The following is a 25,356-nucleotide window of genomic DNA, read 5'->3' as shown; positions in this document are numbered from 1 at the left end:
ATCTCCCCCTTTCATGTTAATGTAGTATATGTTCCTTAAGTATGATATCATACTCCCAGACTTAAAAAAAAAAGAATAGGCGACAGGAAACTGTATGTATTTGCTAACATAAAAAAAATTACAAGAAACTGAACATGTTTTTTTTTTAATAACGAGAATTTTTATTTATACTTGTTCTTCAAAATCATAATATAAGTGACCACCGTCAGGTAAACTTTTACACTTTTTGTTGAAAAAGTCATATCTGCGGTAAATTTTGATTCTCCCCTCATGTTTTGGCATTACGGCGACCCTGAAAAAAAAAAGAATACAAAATTAAATATAAATAAAAACGAATTCAATGAAGACATTAGGGCATGCAAACGTCTAAAATATTGTCAGAATTATTGATAAAATTTAGTTATATATATTTAAATGGAGATAGGAAAATAGGTAAATATATAAATCTTAAAAAAAATACTTTCCAAGGATGAGACTCAGATAAAATATTTTCGATTGTTTTCTTTTCCTTATAAGGGAAATGGTTTCCATAATGTTTTATTGTTAAAGTGTTTTTTATTCAATAAGTCTGAAGAACAGCTTTTCTTGTGAAAATTTTTAAAAGACATAATGTTTGAATTTGTCCGAATAGTCTTGAAACAATTGTAACTAACGATGAAATACACTATTTGTTGCTATCCATCCATTCTTTGATGGCTTGGTTTTGTCAAAACAATATATGAATGCTCAATTATGAAATATGATAATTTTGTAGCTTACAGTTTAAGTCATCTCTTTTTGGCTTAAAATTTATTGGTATATGAACGATTACGGAATTTTCAATTATATAAACCCAGTAAAATTCGGAATACTACAAATAAGACGATATATATATATATATATATATATATAATAGTCTATGTGCCTGTGTGCGTCTGTACATTTTCCTATCAAATTACTCTATCAATTAAAATTTCTGTCTAAACACTCAGGATTTTACATAGGGGTATTGAGATTTGATAAAATATTTTTCATCGGTTTTCGGCCAGAAATTTGGCTGTCAAGGTATCAAAATTAACCAATTTATACAGAGAGAGGGAGAGGGGAGAGAGTATTATATATATATATATATATATATATATATATATATATATATAATTATTATTAAATGATAATAGTTTTTGTACTAACAGATATTAGTGTTTCATGTTTACGTAATCATCAGTGTAGGGGTGACAATTTCTGCCGATCATGAGATTCGAACCCAGAACGTGTGTTTCAGGTCAGCAGGTACATGCGTATAATTGCTATGCATTTTAAAACATGAAAATACGTACGCATCTTCGATGTTGAAGTAAAGATTTTGTTTAGAGGATATTGCAGCAGCGCATGTAATATTGTCTAATGGACTTCGGTGCTTACTTTCCCCCAGCACAACAACTTTATAGTCCTGATTGAATTCGTAAAGATATCCCTTCTGAAAAAAACAAAATAAAAGAGAAAAACACCAACAAAGAAATTCACAATCAAGCCATCTAGTTTATTTATTTGTCTATTAACCATCATAATATTATAAATCATATTTCTAATTATCATTTTTTCAAGTCACAATTTTTTATTCATCTTTATTAACCATCATAATATTATTAATCATATTTCTAATTATCATTTTTTCAAGTCACAGTTTTTTAATCATCTTTATTAACCATCATAATATTATTAATCATATTTCTAATTATCATTTTTTCAAGTCACAATTTTTTATTCATCTTTATTAACCATCATAATATTATTAATCATATTTCTAATTATCATTTTTTCAAATCACAGTTTTTTAATCATCTTTATTAACCATCATAATATTATTAATCATATTTCTAATTATCATTTTTTCAAGTCACAATTTTTTATTCATCTTTATTAACCATCATAATATTATTAATCATATTTCTAATTATCATTTTTTCAAGTCACAATTTTTTAATCATCTTTATTAACCATCATAATATTATTAATCATATTTCTAATTATCATTTTTTCAAGTCACAATTTTTTAATCATCTTTATTAATCACCATCATAATATTAATCATATTTCTAATTATCATTTTTTTACAAATCACAATTTTTCATTCATCTTTATTAGCCATCATAATATTATTAATCATATTTCTAATTATCTTTTTTTCAAATCACAGTTTTTTAATCATCTTTATTAACCATCATAATATTATTAATCATATTTCTAATTATCATTTTTTCAAGTCACAATTTTTTAATCATCTTTATTAACCATCATAATATTATTAATCATATTTCTAATTATCATTTTTTCAAGTCACAATTTTTTAATCATCTTTATTAATCACCATCATAATATTAATCATATTTCTAATTATCATTTTTTTACAAATCACAATTTTTCATTCATCTTTATTAACCATCATAATATTATTAATCATATTTCTAATTATCATTTTTTCAAATTACAGTTTTTTAATCATCTTTATTAACCATCATAATATTATTAATCATATTTCTAATTATCATTTTTTCAAGTCACAAATTTTTATTCATCTTTATTAACCATCATAATATTATTAATCATATTTCTAATTATCATTTTTTCAAATCACAGTTTTTTAATCATCTTTATTAACCATCATAATATTATTAATCATATTTCTAATTATCATTTTTTCAAGTCACAATTTTTATTCATCTTTATTAACCATCATAATATTATTAATCATATTTCTAATTATCATTTTTTCAAATCACAGTTTTTTAATCATCTTTATTAACCATCATAATATTATTAATCATATTTCTAATTATCATTTTTTCAAGTCACAATTTTTTAATCATCTTTATTAACCATCATAATATTATTAATCATATTTCTAATTATCATTTTTTCAAGTCACAATTTTTTAATCATCTTTATTAATCACCATCATAATATTAATCATATTTCTAATTATCATTTTTTTACAAATCACAATTTTTCATTCATCTTTATTAGCCATCATAATATTATTAATCATATTTCTAATTATCTTTTTCACAAATCACGTTAGCTATACAATAAGTAGGCATTTTCAAATTTTATACGAAACTAACGGACATTGTTCATAACAAATAGCTTCATTTGTATTGTTTTAATTGTTTGGACAATTATCTACATTTTGGGTGTTATTGGCACAATGTTTCGGTCGGTGAAACCTACGGCCTTCATCAGGTTGTAGGGTGTTCCGTAAATTATAAAGAAAAAAATAGGATAAATCCTCAAAGGTTACAAGGATATTTTTTAAGACGTTCCTATGATCCAATTTTTACTGAATCACTACGCTAATTATCAACATTAGTGTAAAAAATGTTTTACGAAACCGTTGATAGACATCTCATGTGTGTAAAAAAAAACAAAAAACAGTCCGGGCACATCCTCAAACCCAGTGTCAAAATTCTTTCAATGCAAAACATGGATTTCAAACCTGATTAAGGTCGTAGGTTTCAACGACTGAAACATTGTGCCAATAACACCTAAGATGTGAATAATTGTTCGAACAATCAACGCAATACAAACGTTCATACCTCATCTCCAAAATTCAGAATTACAAATAGCTTCATTCACTTTCACTGTTTTCTTAAATGCGACTAACGCGGCAACAACTTCATTTTTCGAGGATTAACAGATTTTAATTGATTGATTAAAAAGTTCTTATATCGATATTTTTAGAAACATTAATCGAGCTCCAAAATACAAATCTCCTTTTTCTCAAAATGAATGAAAAATAGACAAATATGAGGGTGGTTATTATTAAGCCTTACTTACACACAACTGTGTTTTCTACCATCTTTATCAGCACCCACGCCAAACACGTCGAGAACCTGAACAAATCTTACATGTCTCGCCTTCGTAAGTTGATGAAATAATAAATCTAGTTAGAGCTTAGAAACCAAGGTTCCTGGAAAGTCTGATCGGCATTCCCCGATAAGAGTGCCACAGGCGATTAGAAATAAACTAACCCCTTCTAAAAGAGAGAAGGCGAAGCTTGGCAGGACGGACCTCCTAGAACTGCACAGAACTGTCTTCTCACCGTAACAACATGGATCAGGTCATTACAGGAGTGGTCTGATTTCTACTGATTTTGGTCGCCGATGATAATGATCCCTATCCTTCGTTGATTGATGGAAATCGATTGTCAAATCAAGATACTAAACGATGGTTTTCACTTTCTGTCAGGTTATATTAACTAGAACAGTATCAGCTTCGTTTAAAAGTCATATATACATCAGGTCAGATTCAAAGTTTTTGAAACAGCATATTTATTGGCCAAATATATATATATTATTTTTAAAATATAATTAAAATAATAATTATCCACTACGACTCATCAGAGTGCTTGGATCTGATGATTCGACGAAACACGTTGCAGTGGATAATTATATTTTAAAATAATACACATGCCGCTCCCCATATATATATATATATATATATATATATATATATATATATATATATATATATATACATATATATACGTATGCAAATTGTTACAAACCTTCAGGAGATATATTATGTCATCTTCATAGTACCATATCGCACATTCGGGTTGGTACGTATGCTCGTTGGTATTTTTAATTTTTGAAAGTGGAAGAAATATCCCTCTGTAAGATGAAAAATAGACCCATATCCTGTCATCTGAAATATATTAAGACGAAATATTTTTACTTCAATTCTACAGAAAACCATTATTATTTAGTGTTATCAGCAAAAAAAAAATTACTGCCGACCGAAATTTATAATAATAAAGAGAATATGAAGAAGAAGAATGTGAAAAAAGAAAAGGAGGAAGAAGTATTAGAAGAAGAGAAAGAAGAAGAAAAAATAGAATAGGAAGAAGAAGAAAAAAGAAGAAATAGAAGAAGAAGAAGAAGAAGACAAAATAGGAGAAGGGGAAGAAGAAGAAAAGAAGAAATAGAAGACGAAGAAGAAGAAGAAGAAGAAGAAGAAGAAGAAGAAGAAGAAGAAGAAGAAAAAGAAGAGGGAGAAGAAAAAACAGAAGAAGAAATAGAGGAATAGGAAGAAGAAGAAGAAAAAAAGAAGAAAAAGAAGAAATAGAAGAAGAGGAAGAAGAACAAAAAAGAAAATAGAAGAAGAAGAAGAAGAAGAAGAAGAAAAAACAGAAGAAGAAATAGAGGAAGAGGAAGAAGAAGAAAAAAGAAGAAATAGAAGAAGAGGAAGAAGAAGAAAAAAGGAAATAGAAGAAGAAGAAGAAGAAGAAGGAGAAGAAGAAGAAGAAGTAGAAGAAGAAACAGAGGAAGAGGAAGAAGAAGAAAAAAGAAGAAAAAGAAGAAATAGAGGAAGAGGAAGAAGAAGAAAAAAGAAGAAAAAGAAGAAATAGAAGAAGAGGAAGAAGAAGAAAAAAGAAGAAAACGAGGAGGAGAGGAAGAAGAAAAAAGGAAATAGAAGAAGAAGAAGAAAAAAGGAATAGAAGAGGAAGAAGAAAAAAAAAGAAGAAATAGAGAAGAAGAAAAACAAGAAGAAATAGAAGAAGAGGAAGAAGAAAAAAAGAAGAAATAGAAGAAGAAGAAGAAGAAGAAGAAGAAGATTTAACCTGTATACAGACACCCTAGGACCTTTATTATTCCTAATATTCCTAAATGATCTACCCCTGATAAAACCGTCTCTAAGATGGGCATATTTGCTGATGACCCCACGCTCTATAACAGGCACTATGGGAAAACAAATGAACACATATCTAAGGAAATTGCAGAAACACTAGAGGAAGGCCTCCAATCTGTTGTGGAATAGGGACAAAAATGGATGGTCACATTCAATGCTTCCAAGAGTAAACTTGTTTTGGTCAATAATTGCAAGAAACCTCCTCTACCACCTATTGGCCAACAACACATTACCTGAAGTACTTCCTTTAATCTCCTCGGCATAACGTTCATAGGGAACATGAACAAATACATTGAGAGCCTTGCCAAGGCTGTTGCGAATAAGGTAAGCTCTCTCTACCGTGCTAGAAAATTACTTACGCCTGAAAGTATCCTGTGCCTCTATAAGGCCACCATTCGTCCATGTATAAAGTATTATTCTCACATTTGGGCTGTTGCATCTGCTGCTAGTCTCTCGCTCCTAGAAAGGATGCAAAAGAGAGTCGCCAGCCTGATAGGTCTTGAACTGTCATCTAAGCTTCAGCCCCTATCCCATCGACGGAATGTTGCATCCCTCTGCTTGTTTTACAAGTATTTTAATGGTGAAGCTCTGACGAACTACATGCACTTGTACCCCCTCGACATAAATACCGCGACAAATCTGACAAACAGCTAAATCCCACCCCTTCACAGTAGAGATCCCTAGGTGTAAGAAAGCCTTCTACTCCAGTAGTTTCTTATCCAGAACTTCTAGACTTTGGAACTCCCTTCCGGGATTCTGCTTTCCCAACGTTCAAGCGTAATGTGAACAGACAGTTCGCTACTTATCTCCCTTTATAATACCCCTGTAACTTACGTCCCCGATAGTAGCCTTCTGTTACATGATAAGGGCTGTTCCCTTTTCATGTAAGTATAAAAATAGAGAGATTAGTTAAAATGAAAATAAAATGAGAGAAAGCAGAAATCGAACCCTGGATATAAGTTTTAAAGAACAATAGGTTTAAATGGAATGTCCAGTAAATTGTTAATTCTGATGAAATAAATAATAAATAAACTATTCATTGTTAAAAGAATGTGGATAATAAAATATGGGTTAAATGAATTAGATATGTAGGTTGAATTCTTTTGTGAAAACAACAAAGAAAAAATAGGTTATTGAGAAATCAGAATGTTCGGAAACGTGCGACTCGCGCATGTTGATGGCATGTGAATTGTGGTCACGTGGCCGGACATGTATGGATTTCTCAATATAGGAAGAGAGAATTAGTTAGTTAGTGAGTTAGTGAGAAACTGAGAGGGAGTTTGAGAACGACAGACGATAGTCTGGAGTTTGGAATTCGAACGTCTAGGAAGCGAGACGGTCACTTTGAAACTTAATATGTGAAGCTTTGAATTCTTGGACGCAAAGCCCCCAACCGGTCAGGGAAGAATAAATGTTCAATGTGTTTTTATAACTGCCGTCTCCTGTGTCCATCATTACATGAAAAAGGTATTGTCTATTTATGTGTACAAACTATTTGAAATTCATCATCTAAAAAATATATGTGTTAGAAAGAAAATGTGTCTATTTATGTTATACAAACACTCCCGTTCATACGAACTGTCAAAGCATAAATGCCAACATGTAAATCCATCGGCATAAATGCAAACCTCTCAATTATCGGTCTGTCTATCTAGATAGCGAATCACCTCTCAAAGTTTATTTATATGTACACACACACTCTCTCTCTCTCTCTCTCTCTCTCTTTACATCTACGTGTTAATGTCCACATCTCTAATAATGTTAATGTCTCCATATCTCCCATCTCTTCACACACATGAACTCTCCTAAGACTGTCTATCACTCTAAGACACTTATCCTTCATAACATGAACTACAAAAGAACATTCATCATCTTAAGTATAATAATGGAAGATAACATATAACACTTCTACTTCAAAATGGACCTGTGCTTTGTTTGGGGTGAAAATTTAATTGTAAAAAGTCAGGAATGATGGAAAGGCTGATGATGAGACTAATAACTTAAACTTTGCTGGAATCATGCGGAAGAATACAAAAAAACGTGGGACGGATCACTGTTCCTTTATTTCCGAAATAACAATGTTTTTATTTAAATTCTAGAGAAAACCATTATTCGTCGACCGAAAGTGAGAAGAAGAAGAAGAAGAAGAAGAAGAAGAAGAAGAAGAAGAAGAAGAAGAAGAAGAAGAAGAAGAAGAAAATTATCGAATAAAATTGTGCTGACAATTTTGGAATACTTATTGTCACTCACTATTTAATTTGCATTCAGAAACGAAATCTACACTTCGGGATGTCAATTTTCTTTTATTTACAAAATAAAAAAAAAATGCCAATGAAAAAAGTTCCCTTACAAAAAATAAAAAAAACAAACACACATGTTAATGTTTATAAGCGATATTTTTAGGTTCATAAAATCATGAGTTATCTTTTCACGGACTGTAACCATTAAAATCTGTTCTCTGTGTCCTGTTTCCTTGGCTGAACGAAGATGCTGAAGTTTCTATGCAATATGAATAGACTTCTCGATTATCTCTTCGCGTAGAAAAACAGTATAATTCTTGAAGCGTCATATATTAGAAGTCATCACCTTACTATAAATAGCATTCGAGAAAAGCAGCAATATGTTAAAATGCCTTGCGTAGTGCCTAAGGGACGGACTTTGCCAACAGTGCAAACGAACTTGCTGATTTTAATAATCGAATTTTTAATCGATCTATATTTTTAATCGACTTTTCATCGACTTTATAGATTTTAACTTACAATCACCTGACGCGGTTTAATGCATGTTTTCCTTTTCAATTTTTATTTTCCATTTTCGTTCCTTCGCACTTTTGCTTCCTCAACACCTAAAGCTGATTCGTGGACGAATCGAAAGCGCTCGTCACAGTAACAACTATGGAATCTTCATTAATATTTTCAATCTTGATATAAAAAAGATTATACGGAAAATCGAAACATCGAAAACAAGTAATCATAAAGCAAAGTGTCTCCGTTGCATTTATTAATGTTTGCTTGAATGAAAAAATTCTGCCTAAATATGCCAATGTCAAATATATATATGAAAGTGGCATATTTAGGCAGCATTTTCCCATCTAAGCAAACGTTGAATGCAACGGAGACATCTGGCTTCATGACTTAAAAAAAAATTTTTTTTTCGATTTTCCGTAAAGTCATTTTCATATCAAAATCGAAAATATTAATAAAGGTTCCATAGCTGTTACTGTCACGAGCGGTCTCGATTCGTTCACGAATCATCCTCAGGTGTTAAGTAAAGGGCGAAGGAGCGAAAATGGAAAGAATGTGTATTCATGAGAAGAAAACACTTTCTATAAATATAAATATCTTATGAATATGTCTCGAAAAAGGTTAGAAAACTTACTGGAATTTGAATGGTGATCGTGTTTCATGTTGTACAATATTCCTACCCAAAGGATTAAATGATATTTAGAAATAGACTTACCTTTAAATAAATATGCTTTAAAAGAATAATGAAATGGAATAATTCACAACTTCACAAGAAAAAAGTGAAGGAGTTCAAATAATATTATTAAAAGAAAAATAAGATGTGAGTAGAAAAAAAGAAATTGATTTTACACACGACTGTCAAGGCTGGACTGACTTTATATATATATATATATATATATATATATATATATATATATATATATATATATATATATATATATATACCAATGAGTGCCTTCAATGTTTTGTCTGCTTGGGGGTGTGCAAGTCGCTGGCAGGACTAAAAAGTCATCTTCGGGCACATGGACTTTCAATGACTGAAAGACTGGCACTCCTCTGACAATACGTCGCAATCACTATACATATATATATATACATACATATATATACATATATATGTATATATATATGTATACATATATATATACATATATATATGTGAGTACATATATATACACATATATACATATATATATACATATATATATATGCATATATATATGTATACATATATATATACATATATATATATATATGCATACATATATATATATATATATATATGTATGTATGTATGTATATATATATAATATTGTTCGTTTGAGAGGAACAGTAGTAAAAATATGTATACTTCGATTAAATTGTAAGAAGTTTAATTCAAATCATATTTGATAGTTCACGCCATTAATACCCGGGAGATTTATTCATGATAAGAAAAAAACTTCTATAAATGTCTTAGAATCTTATGAATGTGCTTCAAAAAGAATACGAAAAGTTACTGAAATTGAATGGTGATCGTATTTCATGCTGTATAATATTCTTACCCAGAAGATTAAATGATATTTTGAAAACGACTTACCTTTAAATAAATATGCTTTAAAAGTCTTTTCAGAATGTGCTGCTGCTTGTACCCATTCGGGACCTCCAGGGAAAAGGGATTGGACACTTTTCTTTGTTCCATTTCTTTCCTCAATAACGTCACCTTTATCGACGAACAAAACGACTTTTCCGTAAACTAAAATTGAAAAATAATTAAAACGTTTTAAAAACTTGTTCTATGCATATAAAAAAATTGGGCTTAAATTTTGAGCTGCGATTTTGTCACGCATTTGAAAATATTCGATTCTTAAGGGTTCAGTTATTACTCGTTTTACCATTATGTTGTACTCGTTTTACCATTATGTTGTACTCGTTTTACCATTATGTTGTACTCGTTTTACCATTATGTTGTTTTAAAACTAATAAAGTAAATCAATATTAAGTTGATTTTTGGTTGTTCCTTTCTGTTGGTGATTATTTGCTATTCTTGGTAAATATAGTAAGTTTCAATCCAAGCAAGCTGTGTCCTGCCTGGTGATATGGACAGTGTCACTGCTTCTTACTCATATCCCAATGCCATGCCCACGGAAACCATTCCAGCTCAAGGGTTATAATTTGTGAAAAGATGATTTAAAAGTTCTATCATTAGTAGCCTGATATCTGGATCTCCTTACACATTGCGCATGTTTTCGTCTTCAATGTTGCTTTTGACAATTCTTTTAAAACTCGATCAAAATTTTTTTTATATCGAGACAACACTTGCAAAACATAATGATTTTTCTTCCCTGCAACCTCTCGCCCACAGAAGGGACGCTGCAAGCCTGTTTTTATTTTATCGTTAATTCCATGGCAAGCGCTCGTCTTAGATCCAATCTCTACCCCCCTTGCCAATCTTTAACAAAAAACACTAGTCTAGCTGAAACCACTGTCAGTAATTTTCCCCACTCTTTATCTGTGCCTAAATCAAAACGTTAGGGAATTCCAAAGTCTAGCGGTTCTGGGGAAGAAACTACTGGAGTAGAAAGCTCTTACATCTAGGGATCTCTAATGAGTAGTGGTGGGATTTAGCTGCTTGTCGGGTTTGTCGAGAGTATTTATGTCGTGCTTGCAGTTCGTCAGAGCATTCACCATTAAAATACTTTTTTTTACATTTCGATGACAATAAAAATATAGGAACGTGAAATATTCGATGATCATCATTCAATCCCGGGCAACGTTGGGTCACACTTCTAGTCTCATATTTTTGCAGCATTCTATTTATACTGTACAAACCTCTAATCACCAGAAGGTTGTATAAAACACGAACACTTACCACTCATGGCCGCGTCGATGCTTTTAAATGTCTGATCGCAAAAACTAGCTGCTTCCTCATCTGTAAGCAGAGAGAAAAAAAAACGTGATGATTAATATTACGTGTGAATATTTAAAAAAGAAAAGCGTGTGTAAATTGAAAATCCCCGTATAAAAATGAACAATTCTTCAATATGTCATAGATGACTTTGTAATATGTAAATAATAATAATAATAATCATAATAATAATATTAATAATAATAATATCGATATTTCATTCTGACTATCTTTTTCGTGTCCCTCCTACATGTTACATGAAAGGGCTGTCCCCTTCTCATGTAAGTAAGAAGACCAACTAGATAAGTGAAAATGATATAAGGAAAAAGCTAGAATCGAACCCTGAAGGCAAGTGTTAAAGATAATGGAAACTGAAGTCTTAGGATTTCAGTCCATTGTTAATTCTATTAGAAATAGTTAAATATTGTTTATGTCAGAAAATCCGTCGATTCTTTTAGAAATATGGATATAAAATATGTCAGTTAAAGAATGGGCAATGCGAGTTAAAAAAATATTGTTTAAAAATAGGTTAGATATTAAACAATTAGAATTGAGGATTCTTTGTTTGCCAAAAGTGTGTTGGACAGACATATATGGATCCGCGTGGAAATTAATCACGTTAGGGAACACACTTCTGACGTCATAAACGAAGGAGATTTCTCATTATAAGGATCTAGGGTTCGAAGTTAGAGAGTCAATGAGAGCCGGAGAGAGAATCAGGAGAGGCCGAGAGGAAAGCTCCTTAGAAACGAAGGGATTAGTGTAGACTATGTAATTGAAAAGGCTTGGGTTCCTGAGCTCATCGCTCGGCCGGTTGAAGCCCCCTCGGTATTGTCATCATCATCGTAATCCCTGTATTATATGAACCCGTTAGATGTGCTTCTCCCAATATGAACTCCCGAAGAGAATATGAAGAAAAACGAGAGTTGGGGGGGGGGTGTCTCTGATCGCGTAGCGTGGAATTAGCTAAAAGCTTCTTGATAAATAGTTTGAGTTTTCCCGATGTGTGGAGATTAATCAAGTTCCATTTATAACGATTTGTATACAGCCCACGCTTCTGGTCAGCACTCTGTTATTGGCCTAAACTTGGAACCAAGCCGCTGCATTGCTACTTTGGACTTTACGGACTGTGCATACAAATCTCTTGCGTTATTTATCGCTGGAATTCCTGAAGGCGGCTTTAGTCTCACTACATCTGTTACGTTGAAATCGATGGAAACAAATGATTTCTGTTCGCAATGGCAGTAGCACATTCTGGAGAGAACTACGGCTGGCTGTTAGTTTTTTTTCTGGATTTTTGGGGAAGTTGTGAAGCGGTCTCTACAGACAATTAACCATTCCATCAGGTTTGATACTATAGAGGACACGTTCTTTCTAAACATGGAACGCAGAGGGATATCTGATATAAATGTACGGAAGCTATCACAGTCAGCCACAGAGTATCGATATACTGTATGATGGAAAGGTACGTCTGAGGACTTATTACATTTCGTTTTTTATCTTAACTGAGACAACCGAGTGGTCAGAAGATCCCAGTGGAGACGGACAGGGCATGAACATAGCTCAGGGCAGAGAAAGGTCTAGGAGACTTGCATACTGACTATCAGTGTCGGGCACATGGGTGGCTTCGTGACAAATCTGAGTTAGGTCGTAAGCCATGGAGAAATCGTGACAGAACTTCCCTTCATCATCTGTCTTGTTTGAGTGAGTTAACCATTCCCCATGTTGAGCATTGAAGTCTCCACAAACGTGATTGTTAGTGAAGGTATGAGCAGACAGGATGTGGTAAATTTTCTCAGATACACTCTCAAAGATAGTAACTCCACTGTTGTGCGGCCAATAGAGGGCAAATATAAACGCATGTTGTAAGCAAGTGCAACCTGGAACCACATATAGAAAAATTTAGGGTCTTCACTGAAGATGTCTCTACATTGTTGATTACGTTAAGTTTGGGAAAATGAGTTAAAAAAAAAAAAAAACTATACAGAATACTGTTAGAAACCCACCGAATATATTTTCACGGTAATATATATTCTATGGGGTTTTTAACAGTACTTTGTATAGATTTTAAGGTTTAACTCATTTTTCCAAACTTAACGTATTCAGTGCTCTTACTAGATACCCAGCTCTAAGCCATTGCCATGATCTTTCATGAGCCACTTCTGCTATATCCTGGGAAGAACCTTCCATGCATTTTCTTCCTAGCCAGTTCCTCTGCCCTTTTTCTATCCATACGTTTCACATAATTATTGATTTTCAGTTTTTCACTTACGTGTTTTCGGCTTGATTAGCTCTACTATTCCATGCAGCAGACGTCTGTGCAAATCTAGGAGTACGCTGTCACGAAGATAAAGTCAAAAAGCAATCAAAAATGTTGCAGATGTCTGAATTTTATCTGTAAAATATGTACATCAACTTATTGTCTTCTTACAAACACTTAATTTATATATTTGTGTGTCTAGATCTTAAAGATAACTTATATTAATAAAGAAAAATCTTATGTAAATAAAGAAAAATAAATAATATTAATAAAGAAAAATATCTTATGTAAATAAAGAAAAATAACTTATATAAATAAAGAAGAATATCTTATGTAAATAAAGAAAAATAACTTATATAAATAAAGAAAAATAACTTATATAATTAAAGAAAAGTAATTAATATTAATAAAAAAATAAATTATATGAATAAAGAAAAATAATTTATATAAGTAAAGAAAAATAACTTATATTAAAAAAGAGAAATAACTTACATAGATAAAGGTAATTAATATGAATAAAGAAAAATAACTTATATAAATAAAGAAAAATAACTTACATTAATAAAGAAAAATAACTTATATAAAAAATAACTTATATAAATAAAAAAATAACTTATATAAATAAAGAAAAATATCTTACGTAAATAAAGAAAAATAAATTATATGAATAAAGAAACATAACTTATATAAAGAAAAATAACTTATATTAATAAAGAAAAATAATTTATATTAATAAAGAAAATAACTTATATTAATAAAGAAAAATAACTTACATTAATAAAGAATTCTAACTCGAGGTAGATAAAGCCAAAAACATCCACGCATTAATATCCAACGAAGGCCATCAACTCCCTGTATTTCTTTCTATAAAAGACAACACGCTATGCAACATACAAATATCTGTGCGTGAGGTCGCCAAGCTAATCAAGAACCTTGATTCCAGTAAAGCAACTGGCCCTAAGGGCATTCTAATTATAGTGTTAAAAAAGCTTCAACCAGAACTTGCCCCCATACTTACAAAACTGTTTAAACGTTGCCTTAAGGAGAAGTGCTTTCCAACACCCTCGAAAACCTCATCAGTATGCCCTGTATTTAAGAATTTAGGTGATAAGTCATCTCCCTCTCAGTACAGACTAATAAGTCTCCTGTGTGTCATGAGCAAGTTGCTGGAATCCATATTAAATAGAGAAGTAGTACAACCACCTCAGCAGTAATAACCTTCTTAGTGACATGCAATATCGTTTCCATTCTGCGGGATCTACAGCAGATGTGCTAACGGTTATATCTCATAGAATTAGTGAATCTCTCGACAAAGGCTTCCTTTCTAGGGCAATTGCTCTTGACATATCAAAGGCCTTCGATAAGGTGTGGCAGAAGGGCCTACTTCACAAGATTCCCAGCTACGGTATAACTGGAAATGTTTTCTCAATAATTAAATCATTTCTCTCTGATAGGCTCATAAGAGTAATGGTTGATGGGCAGAAATCATCAATCAAAAAAAAATATTCAAGGGTTTTCCTTAATATTTCAGCTGGTTTCATTATATTCGTTCTATCTTTCCAGCCATTACTCTGATTCCGATTTCTCCGATTCTTTTTTTACAGTTTTTTCGGGATTGTTCCTAGTGCTCCTACTATTAAAGGTATTATTTTGATTTTCTTTATTTCCCATATCCTTTTCAGTTCTGACTAGCTCTGTGTATTTACCCGTTTCTTTTGATATTCACCCTGTGAAGTCTACGCTTTGTCAGAACTTTTCGTTCTTGTTAATTATTACGACATCTGGTCTTCTTGCTTGGATGGGTTTATCAGTTTGTATGTCCATGTCCCATAGGATTTTGTGATTGTTGTTTTCAAGTACTGTTGCCGGCTTATGTTTGTACCACTTGTCTGTGCGTTCGAGATACAGTTGTTTGCATACTTCCTAGTGTACTACCCAGTTAGCTGCATTCATTTACTATATGGGTTACTGTCTCGTCTCTTTGTCCACAGAGTCTACATTTGCTGTTTTCTTGTGTTTTGTCGATCCTCGATTTGAGCTGATTAGTTTTTATCGAGTTATTTTGTGCTGGAGTTATTAGGGATTCAGTTTCTTGGCTTATGTGTCTTTTTCGCATCCATGTCCAAGTGTTTTCGTTATTTTCATGTTTTGTCATCCTTTTATGAGTCTTCCCTGTAGTTGTTTCTCTTCCCATTTTTCTTTTATTGTCTTATCCTTTATCTCTGTTTTCTGTTTTATTGATTTATTCAGTGTCTCTTGTTGCCATGATTATTCTTTCAATGTTTTGAATTATATATTTTTCTGGTTCTTTTTTTTTGTCATTCGTAGTCTTCTATACAAACCAGTCCCCTTCCGCCGTCTTTCCCTTTTACGTAGAGTCGGTCAATATCGTCCTTCGAGTTTAGTGCGTTGTGCATGGTCATGAGTTTCCTAGTCTTCTGATCAAGTTGTTTCAGTTCTGCTTTAGTCCACCCTATGAACAGTCCAGAGTGATACTACCCATGTATTTTAGCCTTTTGTTAGGTTTCTGTTATATAAGTTGGTTTCAAGAAGATATTCATTAATGTCTCTAGTTCATTTTCGGTCCTCGCAAAAAAGTTTCAGATCGTCCATGTACATCAGGAAGTTCAGATTTTCCTCCGTGTTAGAGAACTAGTATCCGACTTGGCAATTTTTCAATATATTGTTCAGGGGCATCATGGCTATGATGAACAGTAATTGTGATAGCGAATCTCCTTGGAAGATGCCTCTTTGTATGTTGATTTCTGTTATGTGTTGTCCATCAGCTGTCAGTTCCAGTCTCCATGTTCTCATCGCTTTTTCAATCATGTTGATGATCCTGCTTGGTATTTTATACATTTTAAGCATTCAATTATCCATGCTTGGGGGATCCTGTCACACGCCTTTATTATTATTATTATTATCATTATCATCGTTATCATTATTATTATTATTACTATTCAGATGACATGATATATACATTCGAGCCCATTTTTAGGACGGAATTCCAACTACTAACGTTTTCTATAAATTTGAATGAGGCTGCACACGACCCTGAATGTGCGCTCCAGTACTTTAGTTATGACACAATATATCTCATGAAGGTTGGTTAAATTTTGCATACTTATAAATCCCTCTCTCTCTCTATAAAAATGTAATTCTTCGTTCGTTCGCAATTAATAGTCTAAAAACCACTGGACGGATGGCTTCCACCTTTTGGTATAATATGGTTACTATATCCATGTGTGTTTTTATATATTTCTTTTTAATTATAACATTATACTTAATTTTTCTATGATAAATAGGTGGTTTTCTTTGTACCGATAGGCCATTTTTTTATTTAGGGACAATTAATTATTACCGCTTCCTGTCACGTGACCAGTGTTTCCAATGTAGCGGTTTTCCTGCTAGAACTGGAGATTTCGTTTGCAATCTAGCGGAGAATTCTAGAAAATCTGGAGATATTTCGCACCCACACAACCGCAATTTTAGATTAAAAAATAAAGAAAAGCGCTTGAAAATACTTTAAAACATAAAATAAACTCATTCATGTAAGTAAAAAAAGTAGCATTTATTGCCTTTGGTAACAATTATTTATTGATTATTTGCTTTGTTTTTCACCTTTTTTTCGGCTAACTATTCTTAAATCTCGCTATAAAATCGAAAACAAAATTTCCAAGTACATTTTAGGTGGGGGGCATTCCTGCCTCCGAAGTTCAGTTTAAAATATGATCTAAGCAACCCCGCTTAATTTAGAAGTATTTAGTCGAAAATTGTAAAAAGCAAGAAACAGAAAGAAAAAACTTATACCAATACAGTAGAATTTAATTATCTACCAACCTAAATACTTTTAACATGCTAAAACAAAGTTTTTTTGTGTTTTTATTTTTCTAATTTCAAAATATGTTGCACCATTATTGTGATGTTTAATTTGTAGTATATTTATCAGTTTACATATACATATATTGACACACATATAAACGCGTATATATATATATATATATATATATATATATATATATATATATATATATACAAACTTTACTGAAATTCAAAGACTTACATTTTTTTATGTAACTCTTGTTTATTTCATCTTGGATCTCTTCATTACAGCCGTTTCGTTAATGGGATGACAATTTTATGATTTTATGTTTTCATAAAAATTTATTTCTCACCAACTCGTCAGATGTGATTGCCATCTGATGTTACCAACAAAAAGTTAATTTTGTACATGATAAACCTGGTTCGTTCGTTTGGGTAAAAGAAATTCCATCATATATATATATATATATATATATATATATATATATATATATATGTATACATCAAAGATGGAACGATAAAAGTGTCGGTCTTAAGAAAACTATACTACAACCTTATTTATAAACTTTTTATTGAAAAAAAATCAATTCAGGAAACATGAATATATAGTAGAGCTAACACATCATCAGTGTAACCGCCTTCAGCCTCAATCGCCACCTTGATATGGGTCCGGAACAAGGAGCATGTGTTTTCCACAAGCGCTGGCGGGAGCTCGGCGAATACTCGGCAGATGGCGGCGATCAACCGGGCTTTGTTGTTGTGAGAGGTCATGTCGGTGATGTTCTCGATGTATGATCAAACAAAGTAGTCCAGCTGGTTAAGGTCGAGAAATGAGGAAGGCAGTGAGAAAAGGGTACAAAGTCCTAGCACTCATTCTGAAGCCAAGCATTGGTTTATTTTCGACTGAGTCCTACTGTGACGCCCAGGATCTGCTAGTGGCTACCTGATTGCACCACACTCTTCAACCCATCCAAGTAATTTTTATTAGAATGTCTTGCCCTTTTCTTTTCCAGTTTTAACAACTAGTCATTTATTTTTCTATGTTTAAGCTTAGCCATATTACTTTTCATGCTCGCATTTTTCTATTGTAATCCATGCTTTTTCTAGGCTTCCAATAAATTCACCTGTTCTTTGTTTAATTTCAGTCTTATTTTTTGGCCCACATAAACACATGTAATAACAATGGACGGCACTCGTCTGCTTTCAATAAAATCCCCCAATTATCTCCCTTTCATGCTTTCATTCTCACTTGTTACTTCTCTTTTAGAATTAGTAGCAACAGTAGTCATGACGAGAGGTGGTTGCTATGTAAACCAGTCATAAGAAGCTCACCTATTTTTTTACGATTTTGAACACCAGAAAATTCATCATAATTTTTGTCTTACTGAATGAAAATTGAAACTTATTTGTCACAATATAGCTGCGAAGGTGATCTATAAACGGTAATAATTGTTTGAAATTTGGTCCAAAAAATGAGTGAGCGGTGAATCTTTATAAGTATTTGTTCTAAATGACAAAAACTGACACTTAACCATATATTTAAAACACTACCGTCTTTGAATGATATAGTCAGCAAAATTTCATAGTTAGAATTTAAAAAAATAATGGCGAAGGTCAGTTTTTATTTTTTTTATTTTATTTTTTTTTACATGGAAGTCACCACTTATTAAGGCCCGGAATATTCAATTGAAAATTTCTAAGTCAAAACAAGAGGGGATGTAGTTATAGATAGATAACAAGCTTATAGGCCAAGACAAGTCAACGTGTATTCAATTAAATATTTCTAAGTAAAAACAAGAGGGGATGTAGGTACCGGTAGATAAGAAGCTACTAGACCAAGACATGTCAGCGTGTATTCATATAAAAAATTTCCAAGTCCAAACAAGAGGGGATGTAGGTATAGACAGATGAGAATCCTATAGACCAAGACAAGTCAACGTGTATTCAAATGAAAATTTCTATGTCCAAACAAGAGGGATGTAGGTATAGGTAGATGAGAAGCTAACAGGCCAAGAAAATTCAACGTGTATTCAAATGAAAATGTCTAAATCAAAATAAGAGGGGATGTAGGTATAGGTAGATGAGAAGCTAATAGACCAAGACAAGTCAACATGTATTTAATTGAATATTTCTAACTCCAAATAAGAGATGTAGGTACAGGTAGATAAGAAGCTAATAGGCCAAGACAAGTCAAAGTGTATTCAATTGAAAATTTCTAAGTCCAAAACGTAGAGGATGTACGTATAGGTTGAGGAAAACCTATAGACGAAGACAAGTCAACGTGTATTCAAATGAAAATTTCTAAGTCAAAACAAGAGGGGATGTAGGTATTGATAGATAAGAAGCTACTAGACGAAGAGATGTCAGCATGTATTCCAATGAAAATCTTTAAGTCCAAACAATAGAGGATGTAGGTATAGACAGAAGAGAATCCTATAGACCAAGTCAGGCCAATATGGATTCAATTGGATATTTCTAAGTCCAAACAAGAGCGGATGTACGTGCCTGTAGATAAGATGCTAGTAGGCCAAGACATGTCAGCGGGTACTCAATTGAAAATTTCTAAGTCCAAACAAGAGGGGATGTAGGTATAGGTAGATAAGCTAATAGGCCAAGACTAGTAAATGTGTATTCAATTGAAAATTTCTAAGTCAAAACAAGAGGGAATGTAGTTATAGATAGATAACAAGCTTATCGGCCAAGACAAGTCAACGTGTATTCAAATGAAAATTTCTAAGTCAAAACAAGAGGGGATGTAGTTATAGATAGATAACAAGCTTATAGGCCAAGACAAGTCAACGTGTATTTAAATGAAAATTTCTAAGTCAAAACAAGAGGGGATGTAGGTACCGGTAGATAAGCTAATTGGCCAAGACAATTCACTGTGTATTCGATTGACAATTTCTTAGTTCAAACAACAGAGGATGTAGGTCCCGGTAGATGAGAAGCTTATAGAGCAAGACATGTCAACGTGTATTAAAATTTCTATGTTCAAACAAGAGAGTATATAGCGGTAAATAAAAAGCTAGTAGACCAAGACATGTCAACGAAGTCCAAACAAGAGAGGGTGTAGGTATAGGTAAATGAGAAGCTAATAGACCAACACATGTCAGCGTGTATTCAAATGAAAATTTTTAACTCCAAACAAGAGGGGACGTAAGTATAGGTAGATGAGAAGATAATAGACCAAGACAAGTAAACGTGTATTCAAATGAACATTTCTAACTCCAAACAATAGAGAACGTAAGTATAGGTAGATGAGAATCCCATAGACCAAGATAAGTCAACGTGTATTCAAATAAACATTTCTAAGTCCAAACAATATAGGACGTAGGTATAGGTAGATGAGACTGCTATAGACCTAGACAAGTCAACGTGTATTTAAATGCAAATTTCCAAGTCTAAACAATAGAGGATGCAGGTACCGGTAGATAAGAAGCTAATAGGCCAAGATATGTCAACGTGTATTCAAGTGAAAATTTCTAAGCCCAAACAAGAGGGGATGATGGTATAAGTAGATTAGAAGCTACTTCACCAAGACATGTCAGCGTGTATTCAATTGAAAATGTCTAACTCCAAACCATAGAGAACGTAGGTATATGTAGATGAGAATCTAATAGACCAGGACGAGTCAACGTGTATTCAAACATAAATTTCTAAGTCCAAACAAGAGGGGGTGTAGGTACCGGTAGATGAGCACCTAAAACGCCATGACGTTTCAGTGTGTATTCAGTTGAAAATTTCGAAGTCCAAACAAGAAAGAGGGGATGTAGGTGCCGGTAGATGACAAGCTAATGGGCCAAGACAAGTCAACGTGTATTCAAATGAAAATTTCTAAGGGCAAACAAGAGGGGATGTAGGTATAGGTAGATTAGAAACTAATAGGACAAGACAAGTCAACGTGTATTCAATTGAAAATTTCTAAGTCCAAACAAGAGGTACCGGTAGATAAGAAGCTAATAGGCCAAGACAAGTCAACGTGTATTCAATAGCCATTTTCTTTGTCTCAACAAGAGGGGATGTAGGTACCGTTAGATTAGAAGCTAATAGGCCATGACGTGTTAGCGTGTAGTCAGTTTAGAATTAAGTCCAAAGAGTGGATGTAGGTACAGGTAGCTGAGAAGCTAATAGGCCATGACCTGTCAGCCTGTATTCAGTTGAAAATTTCTAAGTCTAAACAAGGTTCCGGTAGATAAGAAGCTAATAGGCCTATACATGTCAGAAATTTTCATTTGAATACACGCTCCAAACAAGAGGGGGTGTAGGTAGCGATAGATAAGGAGCTAATAGGCCTAGACATGTCAGTGTGTATTCAATTAAGAATTTCTAAGTCCAAACAAGGGGGGGGGAGCTGTAGATAGCGATAGATGAGAAGCTATTAAGCCAAGAAAGGTCAACGTGTAATCAATTGAAAATTTCTAAGTCCAAATAAGAGGGGATGTAGGTACCGGCAGATAAGAAGCTCACCAGCAAAGACAAGTGAACGTGTTTGCAATTGAAAATTTCTAAGTCCAAACAAGAGGGGATGTAGGTATAGGTAGATAAGAAGCTAATAGTCCAAGACCAGTCAATGTGTATTCAATGAAAATTCTCAGTCCAAACAGGAGGGAATGTAGGTAACGGTAGATAAGCTAATAGGCCAAGACTTGTCAGCGTGCAATCAATTGAAAATATTTAAGTCCAAACAATGGGGGGATGTAGGTATAGGAAGATGAGAAGCTAATAGGCCGTGTATTCAATGAAAATTTCTCAGTCCAAAACAGAGGGGGTGTAGGTTCACGTAGATAAGAAGCTAAAGGCCTAGACATGACAGCGTGTATTCAAATGAAGATTTTTTAAGTCCAAACACGAGGGGATGTACGTACGAGATGAGAAGCTAATAGGCCAAGACAAGTCAACGTGTATTCAAATGAAAATTTCTAAGGCCAAACAAGAGGGGATGTAGGTATAGGTAGATTAGAAACTAATAGGACAAGACAAGTCAAAGTGTATTATATTGAAAATTTTGAAATCTACACAAGAGGGGAACTAGGTATAGGAAGATAAGTAGCTAATAGACCGAGACAAGTCAACGTGCATTTAATTGAAAATTTCAGAGTTCAAAAAAAAGGGAGTGTAGATATAGGAAGATAAGAAGCTAGTAGGCCAAGAGAAGTCAACATATATTGAAATGAAAATTTCTAAGTCCAAACAAGAGGGGTGAAAGTACCGGTAGAGGAGAAGCTAATAGGCCATGACCTGTCAGCGTGTATTGAGTTGAAAATTTCTAAGTCTAAACAAGAGGGGATGTAGGTATAGGAAGATAAGAAGCTAATAGACCAAGACAAGTCAACGTAAAATCAATTGAAACTTTCAAAGTCCAAATAAGAGGGGATTTAGGTACCGGTAGATAAGAAGCTAACCAGCAAAGACAAGTCAGCGTGTATTACATTGAAAATTTCTAAGTCCAAACAAGGGATGTAGGTATAGGTAGATGAGAAGCTAATAGGCCAAGACAAGTCAACGTGTGTTCAATTGAAAATTTCTAAGTCCAAACAAGAGGGGATGTAGGTACCGGTAGATAAGATAATAGGCCAAGACAAGTCAATGTGTATGCAATTGAAACTTTCTCAGCCCAAATAAGAGGGGATGTAGGTACCAGTAGATAAGCTAATAGGCCAAGACGTGTCAGCGTGCAATCAATTGAAAATATTTAAGTTCAAACAAGAGGGGATGTAGGTATAAGTAGATGAGGAGCTAATAGGCTAAGACAAGACAACGGGTATTCAATGAAAATTTCTCAGTCCCAAATAGAGAGGGTGTAGGTTCCCGTAGATAAGAAGTTAACAAGCGAAGACAAGTACACGTGTATTCAATTGAAAATTTCTAAGTCCAAACGAGAGGGGGTGTAGATACCGTTAGATTAGAAGCTAATAGGCCAAGACAAGTCAACGTGTATTCAAATGAAAACTTCTAAGTCCAAACAAGAGGGGATGTAGGTACCGGTAGATGCGAAGCTAATAGGCCATGACGTGTCAGAAATTTTCAACTAAATACACACTAAGTCTAAACAAGAGGGGATGTAGGTATAGGTAGATAAGAAGCTAATAGGCCAAGACAAGTCAACGTGTATTCAATGAAAATTTCCAAGTCAAAACAAGAGGGGGTGTAGGTATCGGTGCATGAGAAGCTAATAAGCAATGACGTGTTAGAAATTTTCACCTGAATACACGCATTCTAAACAAGAGGGGATGTAGGTTATGGTAGATAAGAAGCTAATAGGCCAAGACAAGTCAACGTGTATTCAATGAAAATTTCTCAGTCCAAATAAGAGGGGATGCAGGTACCGGTAGATAAGAAGCTAATAAGCCAATACGTGTCAGCGTGCAATCAATTGAAAATATTTAAGTCCAAACAAGAGGGGATGTAGGTATAGGTAGATGAGAAGCTTATAGGCCAAGACATGTCAGCGTGTATTCAATTGAAATTTTCTAAGTACAAAACAGTGTAAGTAAGTGTCTGGAAATGCCTGATCGACGCCTACTGCCACCTTGGGTGCATGTAGACGTCGAAAAATGCCTTGTAATCTGCTAGGCATATCGGGACTTCGTTTTTATTCTTTTCTTTCTGTACACCTCGTAGGTTGGTGTCTGGAAGTGCCCGATCGACGCCTTCTCTTACCTTGATATATCAAGACGTAAACGGGAGGTAGGTATCGGTAAATCAGAAGCTTATCTATCTAGACATGTTGAAATTTATGTTCACACATAGGGGATGACGAGAGGGGGAATAAGGATAAAGAATAAAAAAAGAGAGATAGACAGATCTAGATAAATACAGACAGGGAACACAAGCATTGTTTTTACTGGTTAATTTTTCATAAGAATACACTTAGATTTTATGTAGACTTTTTTCTATAGCGAACACGCAAATAGTACACATATCATATAGACATGTAAATATATACATAAAACAATTATAGTTATGAGATATATCTGAACTAATCCAAAAAGACAATAATAATGAATATCATCACTCACCTTTGAAAATTATCCAGGCTGTATGCCCACTTACATTCCATCAAACAGCAGAAAATCAGGAGCCATTGCTTGGTTGATTTTTTATTTGTTTTTCATACACATTTGTAATTGTGTCTTGCTTTAATCAAGTATTTTTTTAGTTAACCTGTGGTGTTGGGAGAGGGGTTAACATGAATCAATTTTTCTTAAACATTTTTTTATATATATATTTTCTTAGTTTACAGAGTCATTGCAGTACCAAGTCTGACACTGTAATTGCTTGAAAAGTATTGCATTGGGAAGGATTCTTTTTTTTTTTTTTTTTTTTTTTTTTTTTTTGAGGTGTGCGGGAATTTCAGTAGGGGAAGTTTCTACTGATTTCAGGTTCCAAGACAGCAAAGTTGTATTTTATTGTTTGTGCATTCTTTTATCAATTTCTTACAGCTGTTTTTGTGTTATGAAAGTGAAAATGAATGACTTGCAAAGGCATTTATATTTTTGCATTCTTTTTTTTAATTCTTCACCTTTTTTTGTTTTAATGTCCCAAGAGTGAATCAAGACGGATAAGTCTTATTCAGCAGAGTGGAATAAAACAGGGTACCTTTGGTTGTCCTCAATGGATCTGTCCAGAGTAAAATGTGTCCAAGTTATTGCCCTAATAAAATGAGAACCATACCCCAAAATTAATGCAGAACTCTACTTATGTATTGCACAGCTACAAGAGTTAACTTGTCTAGGATAAGTGCCATATAAATTTACAAAACTCACTATATAGCTCTACTTATTAACTGATATGTACTTATATTGCCGAACATGTCGAAAAAAATTTCTACAGACCTCTACTTAGAAATGAGCACTCTCAAAGACAATTTGTCTAACATAATTTGGAAATATGTTTTTTAAAGTTACCATAGAGCTCTCAAATAGGAAACTTGTTTTAAATTCTTGTCATATATATACATATTTTTAAAAATTACA

At 33.1% G+C, this 25,356-nt stretch overlaps 1 protein-coding gene across 2 annotated transcripts; it reads right to left on the bottom strand.

Annotated features, from left to right (window-relative positions):
• Window positions 1-137: 137 nt before the first annotated feature.
• Window positions 138-13,630, bottom strand: LOC145269478 (uncharacterized). Of its 2 annotated transcripts, XM_080125196.1 has the most exons (6): window positions 13,567-13,630; window positions 11,263-11,322; window positions 9,991-10,146; window positions 4,544-4,683; window positions 1,317-1,456; window positions 138-292 (listed from the first exon to the last, which is right to left on the bottom strand). In XM_080125196.1, exons 2-6 carry the CDS (start codon window positions 11,267-11,269, stop codon window positions 166-168), a joined length of 570 nt encoding a protein of 189 aa, XP_079981322.1. In that variant the 5' UTR covers window positions 11,270-11,322; window positions 13,567-13,630; the 3' UTR covers window positions 138-165. The 2 variants fall into 2 exon arrangements, with proteins under 2 accessions (XP_079981322.1, XP_079981321.1); XM_080125195.1 differs by lacking the exon at window positions 13,567-13,630 and having other exon boundaries at window positions 11,263-11,376.
• Window positions 13,631-25,356: the final 11,726 nt, after the last annotated feature.

The sequence above is a fragment of the Euprymna scolopes genome, chromosome 45 (genome assembly GCF_053919585.1).
Source record: "Euprymna scolopes isolate OS-2025 chromosome 45, ASM5391958v1, whole genome shotgun sequence".
NCBI lineage: Eukaryota > Metazoa > Mollusca > Cephalopoda > Sepiida > Sepiolidae > Euprymna > Euprymna scolopes.
The sequence above is the reverse complement of the archived record's forward strand: the minus strand, read 5'-3'. Positions and strand labels throughout refer to the sequence as shown.

Bases quoted from the DNA above. Each gene is read 5' to 3' on its own strand.
- LOC145269478 (XM_080125196.1), bottom strand. The intron at 1,457-4,543 runs GTTTGTAACAAT...TGTTTTTTTCAG, and splicing joins ACATAATATATCTCCTGAAG to AAGGGATATCTTTACGAATT. The intron at 293-1,316 runs GTACGTATTTTC...TTTTTTTTTCAG, and splicing joins TACTTCAACATCGAAGATGC to GGTCGCCGTAATGCCAAAAC.